General features: G+C 46.0%; 1 protein-coding gene across 1 annotated transcript in view; it reads left to right on the forward strand.

Moving 5' to 3' along the window:
• tmeff2a (transmembrane protein with EGF-like and two follistatin-like domains 2a) overlaps positions 1 to 12,979 on the forward strand; it is a 74,747-nt gene that overhangs the window by 23,659 nt on the left and 38,109 nt on the right. Inside the window, exon 3 of the mRNA XM_088314831.1 lies at positions 6,061 to 6,190. Coding sequence (XP_088170957.1) covers positions 6,061 to 6,190 — 130 coding nt within the window. The remainder of the gene's footprint in view (positions 1 to 6,060; positions 6,191 to 12,979) is intronic.

Consider the following 12,979-nt stretch of genomic DNA (forward strand, 5'->3'; position numbering starts at 1 on the left):
TTGTTTCATTGCAGTTATTTAATTAATATTTTAATTGCCGCCGCTAATTTTTCATCTCTCAACAGATTTTGAACCACTTTCTCTTTGTCTGACCTGAACGCAATGCAGCCACTTGCAACATTTGACCCAGATTTGTTACACGCCAGTTTTTTTTATTTTGTGCGACGATAGTGATTTGCTCTGCGAGTGAATTCTCTGCTCATGCTTTGGTTGGACTCCCGAATGAAGAGAAACAACGGGTCTTGACGACTGTCTCGTCTCTAAATCATCATCGAGAAGGTAGAACCACAGCAGCCCCTGCAGGAGACTCGATGAAGAAATCAAATGACTTAATTCATGCAAAAAAAAAAAGAAAAAGGATGTGACATGTGCCTCAAGGAGGAGAAAGCAAAAGCAAAGAACGAAGCCTTGCCCGGGACGCTCGCAGCTGTGTTCATGCATCTTCTTCACCTGCCGTGTTCTTCGAGACATAGCCATGTGCTTGGCCTGCTTTTGTCACGGTGAAAGGGGGGATCGATGTGTGTGTGCGTGTGGGGGTGTGTGTGTGCGTGCGTGTGTGTGCTTTTTGCAGCCAGCAGGCACATAAGGCCGTGCCATATGGCCCTGGCCAATAACCCCCACTTCCCTGTCTGGAGAGAATTATGGAAGATCAAATTCTCCTGCCCTCAGTTGATTCCCCCCCTGCCTAATTCTAGCTCCCCCCCCCCCCCCCCCGTCACCTCGACGCACAAGATCGCCCAAAAAGGTGCCGTGTTCCTCGCCGCATGCAAAACGGCCTCCGTCAAAGTTTGGGAAGTTAAAAAGCAATCTGGGCTGATTAGCATTTTCGCCTCTGGAGTCAGTTGTGATCAGTATGCAGAGCAGGAGGAGTAGTAATAACCTTGTTATTGATTACAAATTTGCATCATGATGATCAAGATCAAAATCATCAAGTTTGTCAATGGGCAAGGCAGCTTTTGTTATTTTGCACATTTCAGCTAACTCAATGTGCTTCACAAAACGAGTAAGATTTCTTTTCATGGGGCCCAAAATCCGTGGCAGCGCCCGTAGATGCAACGATTAGTCAATTAATCGACAATTATCAAGTGAATAGATAATTGTGAATCAATGAGATGGCTTTCTTGATTCAAAAGCGTCCCAAAAGTCATACTTGCCAGATAGTCCGCAAAGAAAAGTGATTGCGTTGAATCAAAAGCAAAAAGTTTGAAAAACGATTTTCATTTTTTTTCTGCCGCGTTATGGGCCGAACCAGAAACTGAATCAGAATTCATTTTTGTTTGTTTATTTCAAATGATGTGACATGCGAATACACACAAGAGAAAGAAGCGCGCCGTGTTGGCCGTGAACTCAATTTGTCTCACGGTTATAAATGAGTGTTCAAAAATAACGAGGTTATGCTACAAGAATGTTTCGGTTAAAATCAGGTTATGTAAAGAGCAGCATCGGTGATGTGATTGTCCTACGGTCGCATCAGTCAAAAAGACGTGCCCTACAAATTTGGCGTCGCCGTTCGGCGGATAGATTTCATATTGATCGGAAGTAGTTGAGATTAAAACATAAAAAAACACGGGAGGGCGGGGCTGACATTTGTGATTGAGAATATTCGTCGCCTGTCGTCTCCGTTGGCGGCTGATCGGATCATCTCCTAAGCTCAAGTCAACTCCAAAGTGCTTGCGTGACAAGCAGCCCCGCTCGCCTTCTTGAAACCATTTGGGAGCAACGCGCACGTACGCACGCTTGCCATCAAAAAGCTCCCAATTTTACCATGAAGGCCAACGGCGAAAGAAATCGACGTTCCGTAGCCATCAAGAAAAATGCCGCAATCAAAGACGCCAGCCGGCGCTTCTGACACAGACTATTAGACGGACACCTTTGTTTCTATTTTCGTCTTGCGTGCCGCCGCCCGTATGCAAAACACCCACGAGGAGAACAAAGACGGCGACGGCAACAAAAGGACAGCCTAATGAAGACTGTGATAACAAGGTCATTGGTATTTACGAGGAATGGCAGAGAGCAGGGCAAGGGCACACTTTTGTCTACGGCGAGAGAGCGAATGCGAGATGGGCAGAAGGCGAGCCGAGAGCTGGCCGGAATTTGCATACACGGACAACAACGCGCGGCCGGGCTGTGCCAGCAGCGCGCAACTGAATCCAAAACAAACGCGCAACCCGAAAGGATTAGCCACCGCCGTACACATGGAAATTTTCACATCATGATCAGCACAAGATGGTGAAAAAAAGATAGTTGTCATTTTGAAGAAAGCTGAGCAAGGTCGGGCAGACCCTCCAATTTAATTCACAAGTATCCAACCGTCGCAAGCTGTCTGAACATTCGTACTTTTGGAACGCGATCGGAACACGTCCTGGGCCACCGCCGCGGACGTTTCACAAGAACGCAAGGACTTCAATCGCTTCACTAATCGAAGATAGATGAGCTTGGAGGCAAGAAGGACGGAAGAAAATCTCAAACGGAAAGAAATCTAACGTGTTGACGATCTTATAAAGTCGAAAGATTGTGAGCTCTGTGGGCCACATTCTACGTATCGTATTTTGCGGACCATAAGCTGCTACTTTTTTCCTCGATAGCTAATACAAGGGTGCGGCTTTTCTGTGGATTTTTCTCTCACCAGTAGGGGCGCTCTAGTGTTCAGAAAATACACTAAATAAATCTCGATATTTTTTTTCTCTCAGGTCTGTTCTGTTTTAATGAGCAAAGTAGTTGCCGTGTTAAAAGCGCTGTTGATGTGCATCCACAGGACAAAATCGTTCTGGGCATGCACATTTTTTTCAACATAGAAAACGGCAGCTTAGGGCCTGTTTTTTTTTTTTTTTAGGAGTTGCTGCAGTTTATATATAGGTGTGCTTTTTTTATTTTTTAGCTTTGGACGTCGGATGGCCACACGGCGAACCGGTTTACGAAATAGCTTCTCAATAAGAGGAAACAAAATAACTTGGAATGTGTTTCGACGAGAAAACAGCCTGACGACCTTTTCGGCGAACGTTGGCGACCTTGAACGGTTTCCGACCAAACCAGAATACAACATTGGCTCACCTCGGCTAAAAATCTCAAACGCTCGGCGCTCAGCGGGATCGGAACTTAAGTCTTGGCCCGTTCGAAAAAAAATAAAAGAAAAATATCGCTGCGCTTTTTTCCTCGGGCGTGTTGCGAGCCAAATACCAGCGCTGATCAAGGGATGAGCTGTCGGTGGTGCGGATTTCCATCTTCTTTTTTTTTTTTTTTCTGCAAACGAAAGCAGTCTTAAAAGACTCACGCGGGCTTGTGTTGGGCATCTTTCCCTGGCGTTGCATCACGCCTGGCATGAGCGCCAGTCTCCAGGTTAAGAGCGGCCCGAGCCAGATGGGCGAGCGAGCGAAGGCGGGCGAGGCCGCCGCTAAGCTCTTCCCAGCGTCTTTGTGGGCTTGCCACGTTTTTCCTTCTTTTCTCTCTCTGCTTCTGTGGCCCCATTTCGCGTCGTCTTCTTCATGGTGCTCGCGTTCTGTTTTTGGGCCTCTTGGTGCTTTTTTTTTTTTTTTTTATGCCGCCAAGTTCATTGAGCCAGATTCTCTTTCTCTGGCTTTCTCTCTGGCCTCCTGCAGCACACATTTGATATTCTCTTTTACTTTCATTAGCCTTCATTCTTCTGTCTCCCTTGCCTCCGACTTTGCTCCCCTCAGCCCAATTTCGCCGAGCGCTTTTTTTTCTTTTCGGTTGTACTCGTCTCCCCTTCCTGCATCCAGCGGCTTTGATCAGACGCAAGTGTGCCTCTTGGCTTTCCCTCCTTCCACTCCTCCCACTGCTTTTAGAGTGTTTTGTTGTGTGCACTTGGTCTCGTCTTTTCCTGCCACCGCGCCGCTTGAAAACAGTGGCGGCAATTGATCGTTCGGATGCTCCAGGGGTTCGGAATCGATGCTTATGTTTGCCTTTCCCCGTCGTGTCCCGGTCGCGTGCACGCAAGCGTGTTTATTTGCGGGATGGCTAATCAGCGATATTCAACAACCATTGAATGGGACGTTCAAAGTTGGATTAAAACAAAGAACCATATTAACGTTTTAAGTTGTCACATTAAGTGTCTCAGAGAATAAACGGCTCTGTCGTTGGCATTCTGTAAACTTGGGGGGGTCACAAGCAAGTTCCAAGTTACAACAAAAAAATCACGCAAGTCTTCACTGAATTCTAAGCAAGCTGAGCCAAGTTCGTCCTTGCAGGTCATGAGTCAATCTTGCTTGGTCACAACATTCGACAACATTATATTCGCATATTCAACACTTGACTCGGTCAACGTTAAATTCAAATTCTGAGACTTTCGAAAGCTCCCAAACGGAATAATCAAACCAAGAAAACATTTACAAGCCGAAAGGCCTCGACACACCAATCCGACATCCGACAGTCAGAAAGTCGGAATGTCGTCCGTATGGTGTGGCGTGCAATGTCGTAAAGTCGGAGTCGTTGTTGGGGCGTTTTGGGCCCATTCAACAGTCGGGTTAAATGAGCGCTCTGATTGGCCGTTAGCTAGCGAATCAGGGCACTGGACGCAAACAGGAAGTGACGATTGAAAGGAACCAAATTGTCGGGAAACTCGGTTCTGTTTTCTTTACGAATGATGTTCGGAAAAAAATTCGTAACAAGCGTCTTTTTAACTGTGGGAATCGTCCAGTAAGCCGTCATGTGACGTCACGGCCACAGAGTTTAATTTGCTGCGATATTCTTCAGTGCGTCACATCTAATCATGCCACGGCCCCTGACCGCGAGGTTGCATTTTTCTCATATAGCGCTGATAACCGTTGCAATCCTGGGAAACAGCCGGCCATATTTTTCTGCTGAATTATCACATTTGTTATTCATGCAGCGTTGCCGTGTCAGATCAATATCAAATCAAATTAATATCTCGCCTGTAAGAAATGTCCACCCACATAGAAAATGGAAAAACAAAACAGAGATGCAGAATAGTGCCATCAATCATATGAAAAATTTCAAGTTTCCACGGAGGCAACAGCCGAGTGGGGAAATGAAAAGAGCCGTTTTGGATACGGCGAGTCACTTAACCTGAAACTGCTCCAGTGGAGCAACGTTACCAAAATGCGATACTGATTTAACAGCACGGCACAGCCGGGCTCACAGCTTCGGTCCTGTCCTGTTTGCTACTCGTCGCGTCCCTAAACTGATGTAGACCTACGTGACTCACCAATCCCGCCTCTTCCTATTCAGAACTAGTTGTGTCCTTTCTTCACAAGATTTATCACGGACTGCCTCAATAATCCTGTCCTGTCCTCTTCCATTATGTCCGGTCCTGTACTTGCAGCTCTTTGGACCCCTTCTCACGGATCGAAAACAGTGTGGCAAAAGAAAGCAGAAATTGCTCATGTGAAACGACTCGTGTCCGAATCTTTGTTTGCTTAAAGGAATCCTTTAGCATTAGCGATAGCATCAACCGCTAACAGGGCGAAGGGAGCGCCCATTGATTTTGAAGTTGAGCCTCCCCCCGTGTTGTCGTTTCATCTCGCCAACGAGGATAACGTCACCCACTGGTGCTTTTAAAATGCGCTTAGCCCACCAGATTAGCCAGCTAATTATTACAGTTCTCAACAATTGCCAATTTTGTGCTGCTTTCGTTGCGCAACTCGTGCTCGTCTGGACAAGATTGGATACAAAACAAATCAAGCGATTTGGACAAAAGAACATGTTGCGTTTGGTTTGCTGTTGTTTCCAATTTCTAACATGAGAATAGTGAACAGATTTGAGATATTTTGTCTTTATTTAAAACTTGACTGCATGTCCCTTTTCCTTATACCAGGGGTCTTCAATCCTGTTCCTCGAGGGCCGGTGTCCTGCCAGCTGCAACACACCTGATTCAAATGCACAGGATCGTTATCAAGCTTCTGCAGATCATTTGAATCAGGCGTGTTCAGCAGGGCGAGATGGAAAACGGGCAGGACTACCGGCCTTCGGGGAACAGGATTGAGGACCCCTGCCTTATACTACTTCCGTTTTTTGTTGTTAAATGAAGATGACCTTAATATGACAGACTCTCTCATTTATTTATTTATTTTTTGCTCTCTCCAGTGCAACAACGACTATGCTCCAGTTTGCGGCTCCAACAATCAAAACTACCAGAATGAGTGTTATCTGCGAAGAGACGCCTGCAAGCAGCAGTCGGAAGTCCTCATTCAGTCGGAGGGCGCCTGTCCTGTCGGCAAGTACATTTACAGTTTTTTTGCGTTTTTAAAGCTTTCAGTCTCTCAGGCGGATTGTCTCGTACATCACGTCAACGTATCGCACGTCGTGACGAATTCTAAGCAAATTGAAGTCAGTCAGGTCTCCGTTCAAAATAGAAAAAGAAAATGAAATTGTGCTGACTGGGCAAACAAGAAGAAAGTAACAACATACAGACGACCGATGCGGAAATAATGAGGCCATGAGAACGACATATTGCGTTTTGAGTGCTCTCCAAAATCATGCAAATGAAAATTATCATTCCTCGTGTAGCGATGTCGTCGCTAAAAAAACACAAGCCGGACACAGCGAGAAAATCCCAAGCAGAATCTGTTTCCATTTATTGCAGCAGGGAAGTGCAAAGTGGAAATTAGCCCTCGAGCAGCAAACGCAAACGCGGCTTGTATGAAGCCTCAAGCGAGAACAGCTTACACGTCCATGCCAAGACTCAAGTTGGCGAAACATTCTTAATGCGTCGGTGTTGCCAACTTCAATTTAGGAGTGACACACTTGGTGACGATTCTCACTGGCCTGAAATCATGCTGCTCATAATTACACTTTGAAAAAAATGCAATTCATAGCTTGCCTATGCAGCAACCTGATTGTATTAAAAAAAAAAAAAAGATAGAATAACACAAAACGGTGTTCGTATTTTTTCATCGTCGTCACATCGTAACGATTCCAAGATCGATCGACGCGTCCAGTTAATTGGACACACTTGAAGCCCTCCCGAAGCTGAACTGAAAGTGTCCTGAGACCTTTTTAAAAGAGGACCCGAAAAGGAAAAGCACTGCAAAGCTCGCCTCCAAAATGTAAGCGGTGTGCTTTGCTTGGTAATCAATCAAATTGCTTCAAGAAAAATTCTTCCAAACTTGCATACCAAGTTCACTGAAATCTCAGTTTGGTACTTTTCTGGTTCTGGTAGCCCGGTCCTTGTCTGGCTCTGTTCCGGTACTAGTGTGTTTGTTGTCTGATCTTGCCGCCCTCCCAAAGTCGGCTGCGGTCGACTCCAGAGTACTTTCGACCCTGGTGAGAAAAATGGATAGATGAGGTGACGATGCAAACGGTTCGGCCTTGGGCCGAGGTGCGGACTTCCACATTGGTGGAAAGAGCACGGGTGATTGTTCTTGAAAACTGTGCAACTCATCATGGGCCAGTTTGAAAGCTTTGAAAGCAATCCAACGAGGATCCTCTTAAAAATATGCCAGCACCTTTTCTGTAAATGAGTCAATCGGCTGACGAGGTGACGCGAGCGGATTCTGAGGCGGACGTGAGTCAGTGCCGACGTAAAGTGTGCGGTTGCTGACACAGATAGCTCAGTCACAAGGAAGCAGGTTAACACGGCCTTTGAGGGGGGGTGGGGGGCGTTGTGGGGGGGGGGGGGGGGGGGTCCGCCTTTGAGCTCCTAATGCAGTGTTGAACAATCATCTTTTTATGGGTCAGTGACGGAACAAACAGCCTTTGACTGCCTCGCGTCTCGTGTTCGCCGTAGACGCGCGTGGCATTTAAATGAGGACACCGGCGGAGGAATGACACGGCTCAAAGAAGGTTTTTTTCAAGTCCAATCAGAGCAGTCGATACACGTGGGCGTGAAGATGACATGTATTACACGACGGACGAGTTCCGAATGCGTCGTATCACTCACCGGAAATCAAAGATCAACCTGCGAATCCGTGGGCCGACGTGAGCTTGTACCTTTTGGGATCCAAACATTTACAACCAGTCCAAATTCTTTTAACGGATGAAGTCTCACGCCGTGTGTGCGTGGTTACTCGTTTCACGGGTCATTCTAGTGAAGCTCAAAAGAGCCTCACTCTTCGACTGCTCGAGTTTCCTCTCTGCCGAAAACCACATCTTCCTTTTCTGTTTTTTTGTTTCATATAATTGACAAAGTACGATATCAAATTTCTATGAGCAGCCTCAAAAGGCTCGCTTTGAACGTCGTAGGACTTCCTTTGAATTTAAAATGGTATAGTCGTCATTTGGTATCGCCAAATGTGGCCCGCGGGCCAGAGTTTGCTTTATCCCAACGCATATTCATAGCATCACATTCAGCGTGAGTTGCCTTAAATGGGTCCAGACAAGTCCAGATTCACTCGCTAATTTTTATTTTCGACTCCAAAGTGATGCTTGCGATGCTTCCATCTACGAGGTTTTATTTTTTGGGATCGTCGCAGTTTGATTGCGTTTTACAAAGCTGAATTCACAGATAAGCTCGAGGACACCTTCCTCTCGATGGTTATATTTGTCGGTCACGAGAACAAAAATAAACCAATCCAGACTGCAATCCTGCCTTCATGTTTTTTGTGATTTAAATCTCATGGACAATGTTGCAAAAAAATTGTTCAAATCGTTTTAGTTGTCATAGAGACAGCCTCAAAACTAATCATTTGACGCCTTCTAAATGCTTAATAACAGCACAATTACTCAGCAGATTCCAATATGTCCGCATCCGACACTTCTGCCGTGGATCGCAATCGTCGGTCTGGGTCATTAGAAGATAATATCGCCGGCAAATTTGACTGCAGACGTTTCATTTCCTGTCGGCATCCATCACATGTGTCAATAGCGCACGATTCTCACCATTTCAAGACATTCCCAACGTGGTTGCTCGTCAACATCCACAAGGACACCTTAAAGTTTAATCTGACTGGATTGCCATTTGAAAAGTGGAATGTTGCCATCGCAATCTCCTTACGGATGCGAGTGTTAAACGCAGCTCGCTCATGTGGAAAAGTCTGGAAGGATGTCTTTTCCTCTCCTCAGTCCGTCGCTCGCTTCGGCCGGCTTTAAGCAAATGCGCAATATGTTAAACTCACTCCAACGACGGCACATTACGCCGGCTAACCGTGCGGCTTATCCACTTTCCCGCACCTGTGCTGCCTTCCGTACTTGCTCCGTTTCTTTGCCTCCGCCTCAATTCTCCGTGGCCTTTTTTGGCGTTGCCTTCATCGAAAATCCCATTAGTGGCAGCAGAGCAGAATGGAATGGATGGATGTCGGCTCCACAGAGCCAATACGTGTTTACAGGCTGTACTGGGAAAGGATCATGAAAGCCGCACGGATTGCTGAATCGACAACGAGCGAGGTTGTTAATGTACAGAATGTGTGATTTTTTTTTCTTTTTTGTTTGTGTCCAAGTCGCTTTGGGAGTCCCGAAGTGGCTGTTTCACTGATTGGCAGTTGGAACTGCAAACAGGCACAATTTGAAATCATAGCGCTCGACTGGAAAACCGCATAAAGTCATTGCGGAGGTTCCGTTGTAGAGTTGACGCTCAAACGACGTTTGTCCGTATTTTCCAAAGTACAAGTCGAACCAGCCCAAAAAATGCATAATGAGGTCGAAGAAAAAAGTATAAGTTGGATTTTTTTCGGGCTAATTTATTCGACAAAATACTAGATCGAAAACAGACATTTTAACTTGGAAGCCGAGTTATAACATGAATAAAGGAATAAAGAACAGGCTTAAGAGATGGAAGATATGGTGACATAATGACGGTTATTTGGCGACACGAAAAATAAACTGCGACAGAAAAAGTGTCCAGCGTTCATGTTCATGTTTTTGTTTTTGGGACACGGCGTTATATACATTTGTGCTGTTTTTTTTGTTGTTTCGTTTTCTTCATTGCAGTAAAGGCTTTTCGCTTTTGGCCAGTTCTCATTCCCTCCCAATTTTCTCTCTGCTGCTCGATTACGATTTTCAGCTGCAAATTTTCACTCTTTGATTCTCTTGAGAGGCATTTCTGTTTAATCGTTTGCAGTTTCAGAAATTGTCGGAAGGCGATATCGGTGCAGAAATCCACAGTGCCCTCTTATGGCCGTCTGTGAAGTTACAACCAGCCAACTTATGCCAAGACCAGCCGACCTATGAAAAAAAAGCGCAACTTATAGTCCGGAAAATACGTTAGGCAAATACTAACTCATTTGTTAATTTCCCCCACGAACGATTAGCCAACAAGAGCCTGATTAGCCAACGCGAGCTTGTGTGTACGGAATTGTAAACTTGACAACTTTGTGTTGAAACAATACAACGCAGGCAAGGCCTCGTGTGTCAGGGTTGAGGAAGGTGAGGACCCAAACGCAAGGAAGCAAGGCAGGGGTAACTTAAAGGGCATTTAATTAACAGAAAAGTAAGGCAAACAGGGAACTTGGAAAAACTAGACAACGACAGGAAACTAATGATCGGAACAGGCAACAGGAACAGGCAACAGGGACAAGCGACAGTGAAAATGACAATGAACCAACAAGAAGTGAAAGCAACCAGGGAACTAAATACACACAAATTGACGAGACAACGGGGAGCACCTGGACAAGACATGGAGGGTTGGAAGGACCGGATTGGTTAACACTAGGGCTTGGGTAAACGAGCACAGGTGGACACAATAGACAAGACGAGACAAGACACATGAACAAGGCCAAAACATGAAACCAAATACTAAACCAAAAATAACAAATACAAATCATGACATCGTGTTCCTTTCACAACTCGAAGGTGCCCGCAATGCATTGTAAATGGCGAACGTGCAACGCGGCCTCGTTTTGTACTCAACACAATATCGCTCATATGTATTCAGGTGCTCGTAAAAACCCACTTGAAGAATCATTTCCTTGCGATGCACATTCTGACAAACGCCGTACACGCGACGTAAACATGCATGGAAACGTCCATATTGTAATGCATATATGACATTATTTATTGATTTATTTTTATTGGGATAAATACATTCCACCATCTAACCATCAAATTGAATGCGAGGCTGCCGTGCACAACGGAAGCTGCCAGCCTTTTAATGAGCACCACACTTGCTCATTTGTTTCACAGAAGAATCCAAATTTCCTCGTCAAAACCCCAATGTGACATTTTTGTGAGATCATTTTGTTCTTGGAAAGGTTAGGTGGTATTGCTAATCAGCAGTTTTATTCATCGCAAGTGCATTTGCACGTCCGTTTGAAATGGAATGGTCGCGACATGACAAATATTGCCAATCGTGTTCTTTTTCGATTTGAAATGATGTGCCGACTTTCAGCTTTAAGTTGAAGGCTTTGACATCCAAATGGGTGAACAGTTCGAGATGTACAACAGTGTTGTGCCTCGCACTTTTTATGTTAGCGAAGAGGAACAGAACAATCGTCCGCTCAGCTTTTCTACGGCCAGCTGCGCATGTACGGCTGCCGATGAAACCGATTCCGTTGCATGTCTTGATCATGATGAGGATGACTCCACAAATCTCATGATCTGCTCAAATTCAGCCACGGGCTTCACAAGTCATTGGACGGCGCTTCAAAGTGCAGATGGACAATGACCCGAAGCAAGCAAAGACAGGCAAGGAAATGGAAAGTTACGCAACGGCCAAGTCCATTAGCAGACCCGAATGCGATTGTGCAAGCGTTCCACTTGCTCAAGATAAAAGTGAAGGAAAAACGCCCCAAGCTGCAACAAGCGGGAACTGAAGTCAGCTGCAGAAAAGGTCTGCCAGAAGATCAGCACGGATCAAATCGTTAGCGCGTTCCAAAACTTTAGGCTGGATGCAGCTTGAAAGGATTTGCAAAAAAAGTTTTTTTGTATTTGTCACATTCTTGTTGTTCCCTTTAAAAAGCGCGAGGCGCATCGACACATCAATTGTTGGCGTTTCTGGAGGCAAAAACAATGAGAATCATGATTGCGTTCCAAAACCTATGTGCCTGGCTCTCCGTTTGGGAGGACGAGGGCCTTCCGTGGGTTGTTGCCGATGTCTGGAAACGGTTCATTCTTCCCAAGGCTCAAATGGCTTCGTTGGTCAGCTGCGGTTGTTGTTTTCCTTCCTCAAGCCGTCGACATCCGTTGAGTCGGATTCTTCTTCGGAACGTCGCGCATTGTTGTGTGGGTGGTTTGCGCAACGTCTCCGACTGATTTTTTCCACATTTTGGTTGTTTTCCGGGCAGCTCGCACATCCGCCTCACGGTCGAGAGATTCTCCATTTGAATCTCAGCCCTCCCGCGTGGAGTTTGCGTGGCCTTCTCGGTTTTCTTGGGGTCGTCCTTTCTTTAAACAAATATGACTTTATTGTCATGTCACTCTTGTGCAATCACGTGGAAAATTATTTTTTTTCCACGTCTACAGCCAAGCTTTTGTCGTCCATGAGTGCAAATCTCGTCGCCGTTTGCACGAGGCTGACAAGCGAGCGGACCGTCCCCGGCCTTGCACTTTCCGCCGCGACTCGCATTACACTGGCTGTTGCTCATCCAGTACCTTTTCACAGTTCTACGACGGCGCAGTTCAGCGCTCAAAGTGTTTGAGGGGAGCTTAAGTGAGATTTAGTGGGAAGAAGCCACGCAGACGGAGGAGTTGACCGTCTCAAACGTTGACGGGACACAAGCGGGCGTGACCGCGGGGGAGGCCACAAAAGCTCCACAGTTGGAAGGAAGTCGTTATCAGGAAAGTGCTGAAGACACTCGTGACTTGACCGCATCTCTCTCACCATTCTCCTCTTCGCGCTCATGCTCGGCCAGTTTCTTTTCAAGTTTGGTGTCGGTTCGTCTGTCGCGCAGAGAGACCAATCCTCGACTTCATCCTCCGCTTTGACGAGCCTGACGTCGACTTTCTCAATCTGGACCGATGAGACCGCATGACGCTTTTGTTCATTGTTCCACACTTGGGACTTTATGCTCACAGGAAAATGGATTCCCATTATGTCATTAGTCTCACTGCTCGCTCATTTTTTTATTTTTTCCGGCCGGCGATTCGCAACTAATGATTTGCGGAAAAGTAGCGCGTCGATGATCAAGTCTCA

The sequence above is a fragment of the Idiotropiscis lumnitzeri genome, chromosome 14 (assembly GCF_059441095.1).
Source record: "Idiotropiscis lumnitzeri isolate Australia: NSW breed Sydney's pygmy pipehorse chromosome 14, RoL_Ilum_1.0, whole genome shotgun sequence".
NCBI classification, from domain to species: domain Eukaryota; kingdom Metazoa; phylum Chordata; class Actinopteri; order Syngnathiformes; family Syngnathidae; genus Idiotropiscis; species Idiotropiscis lumnitzeri.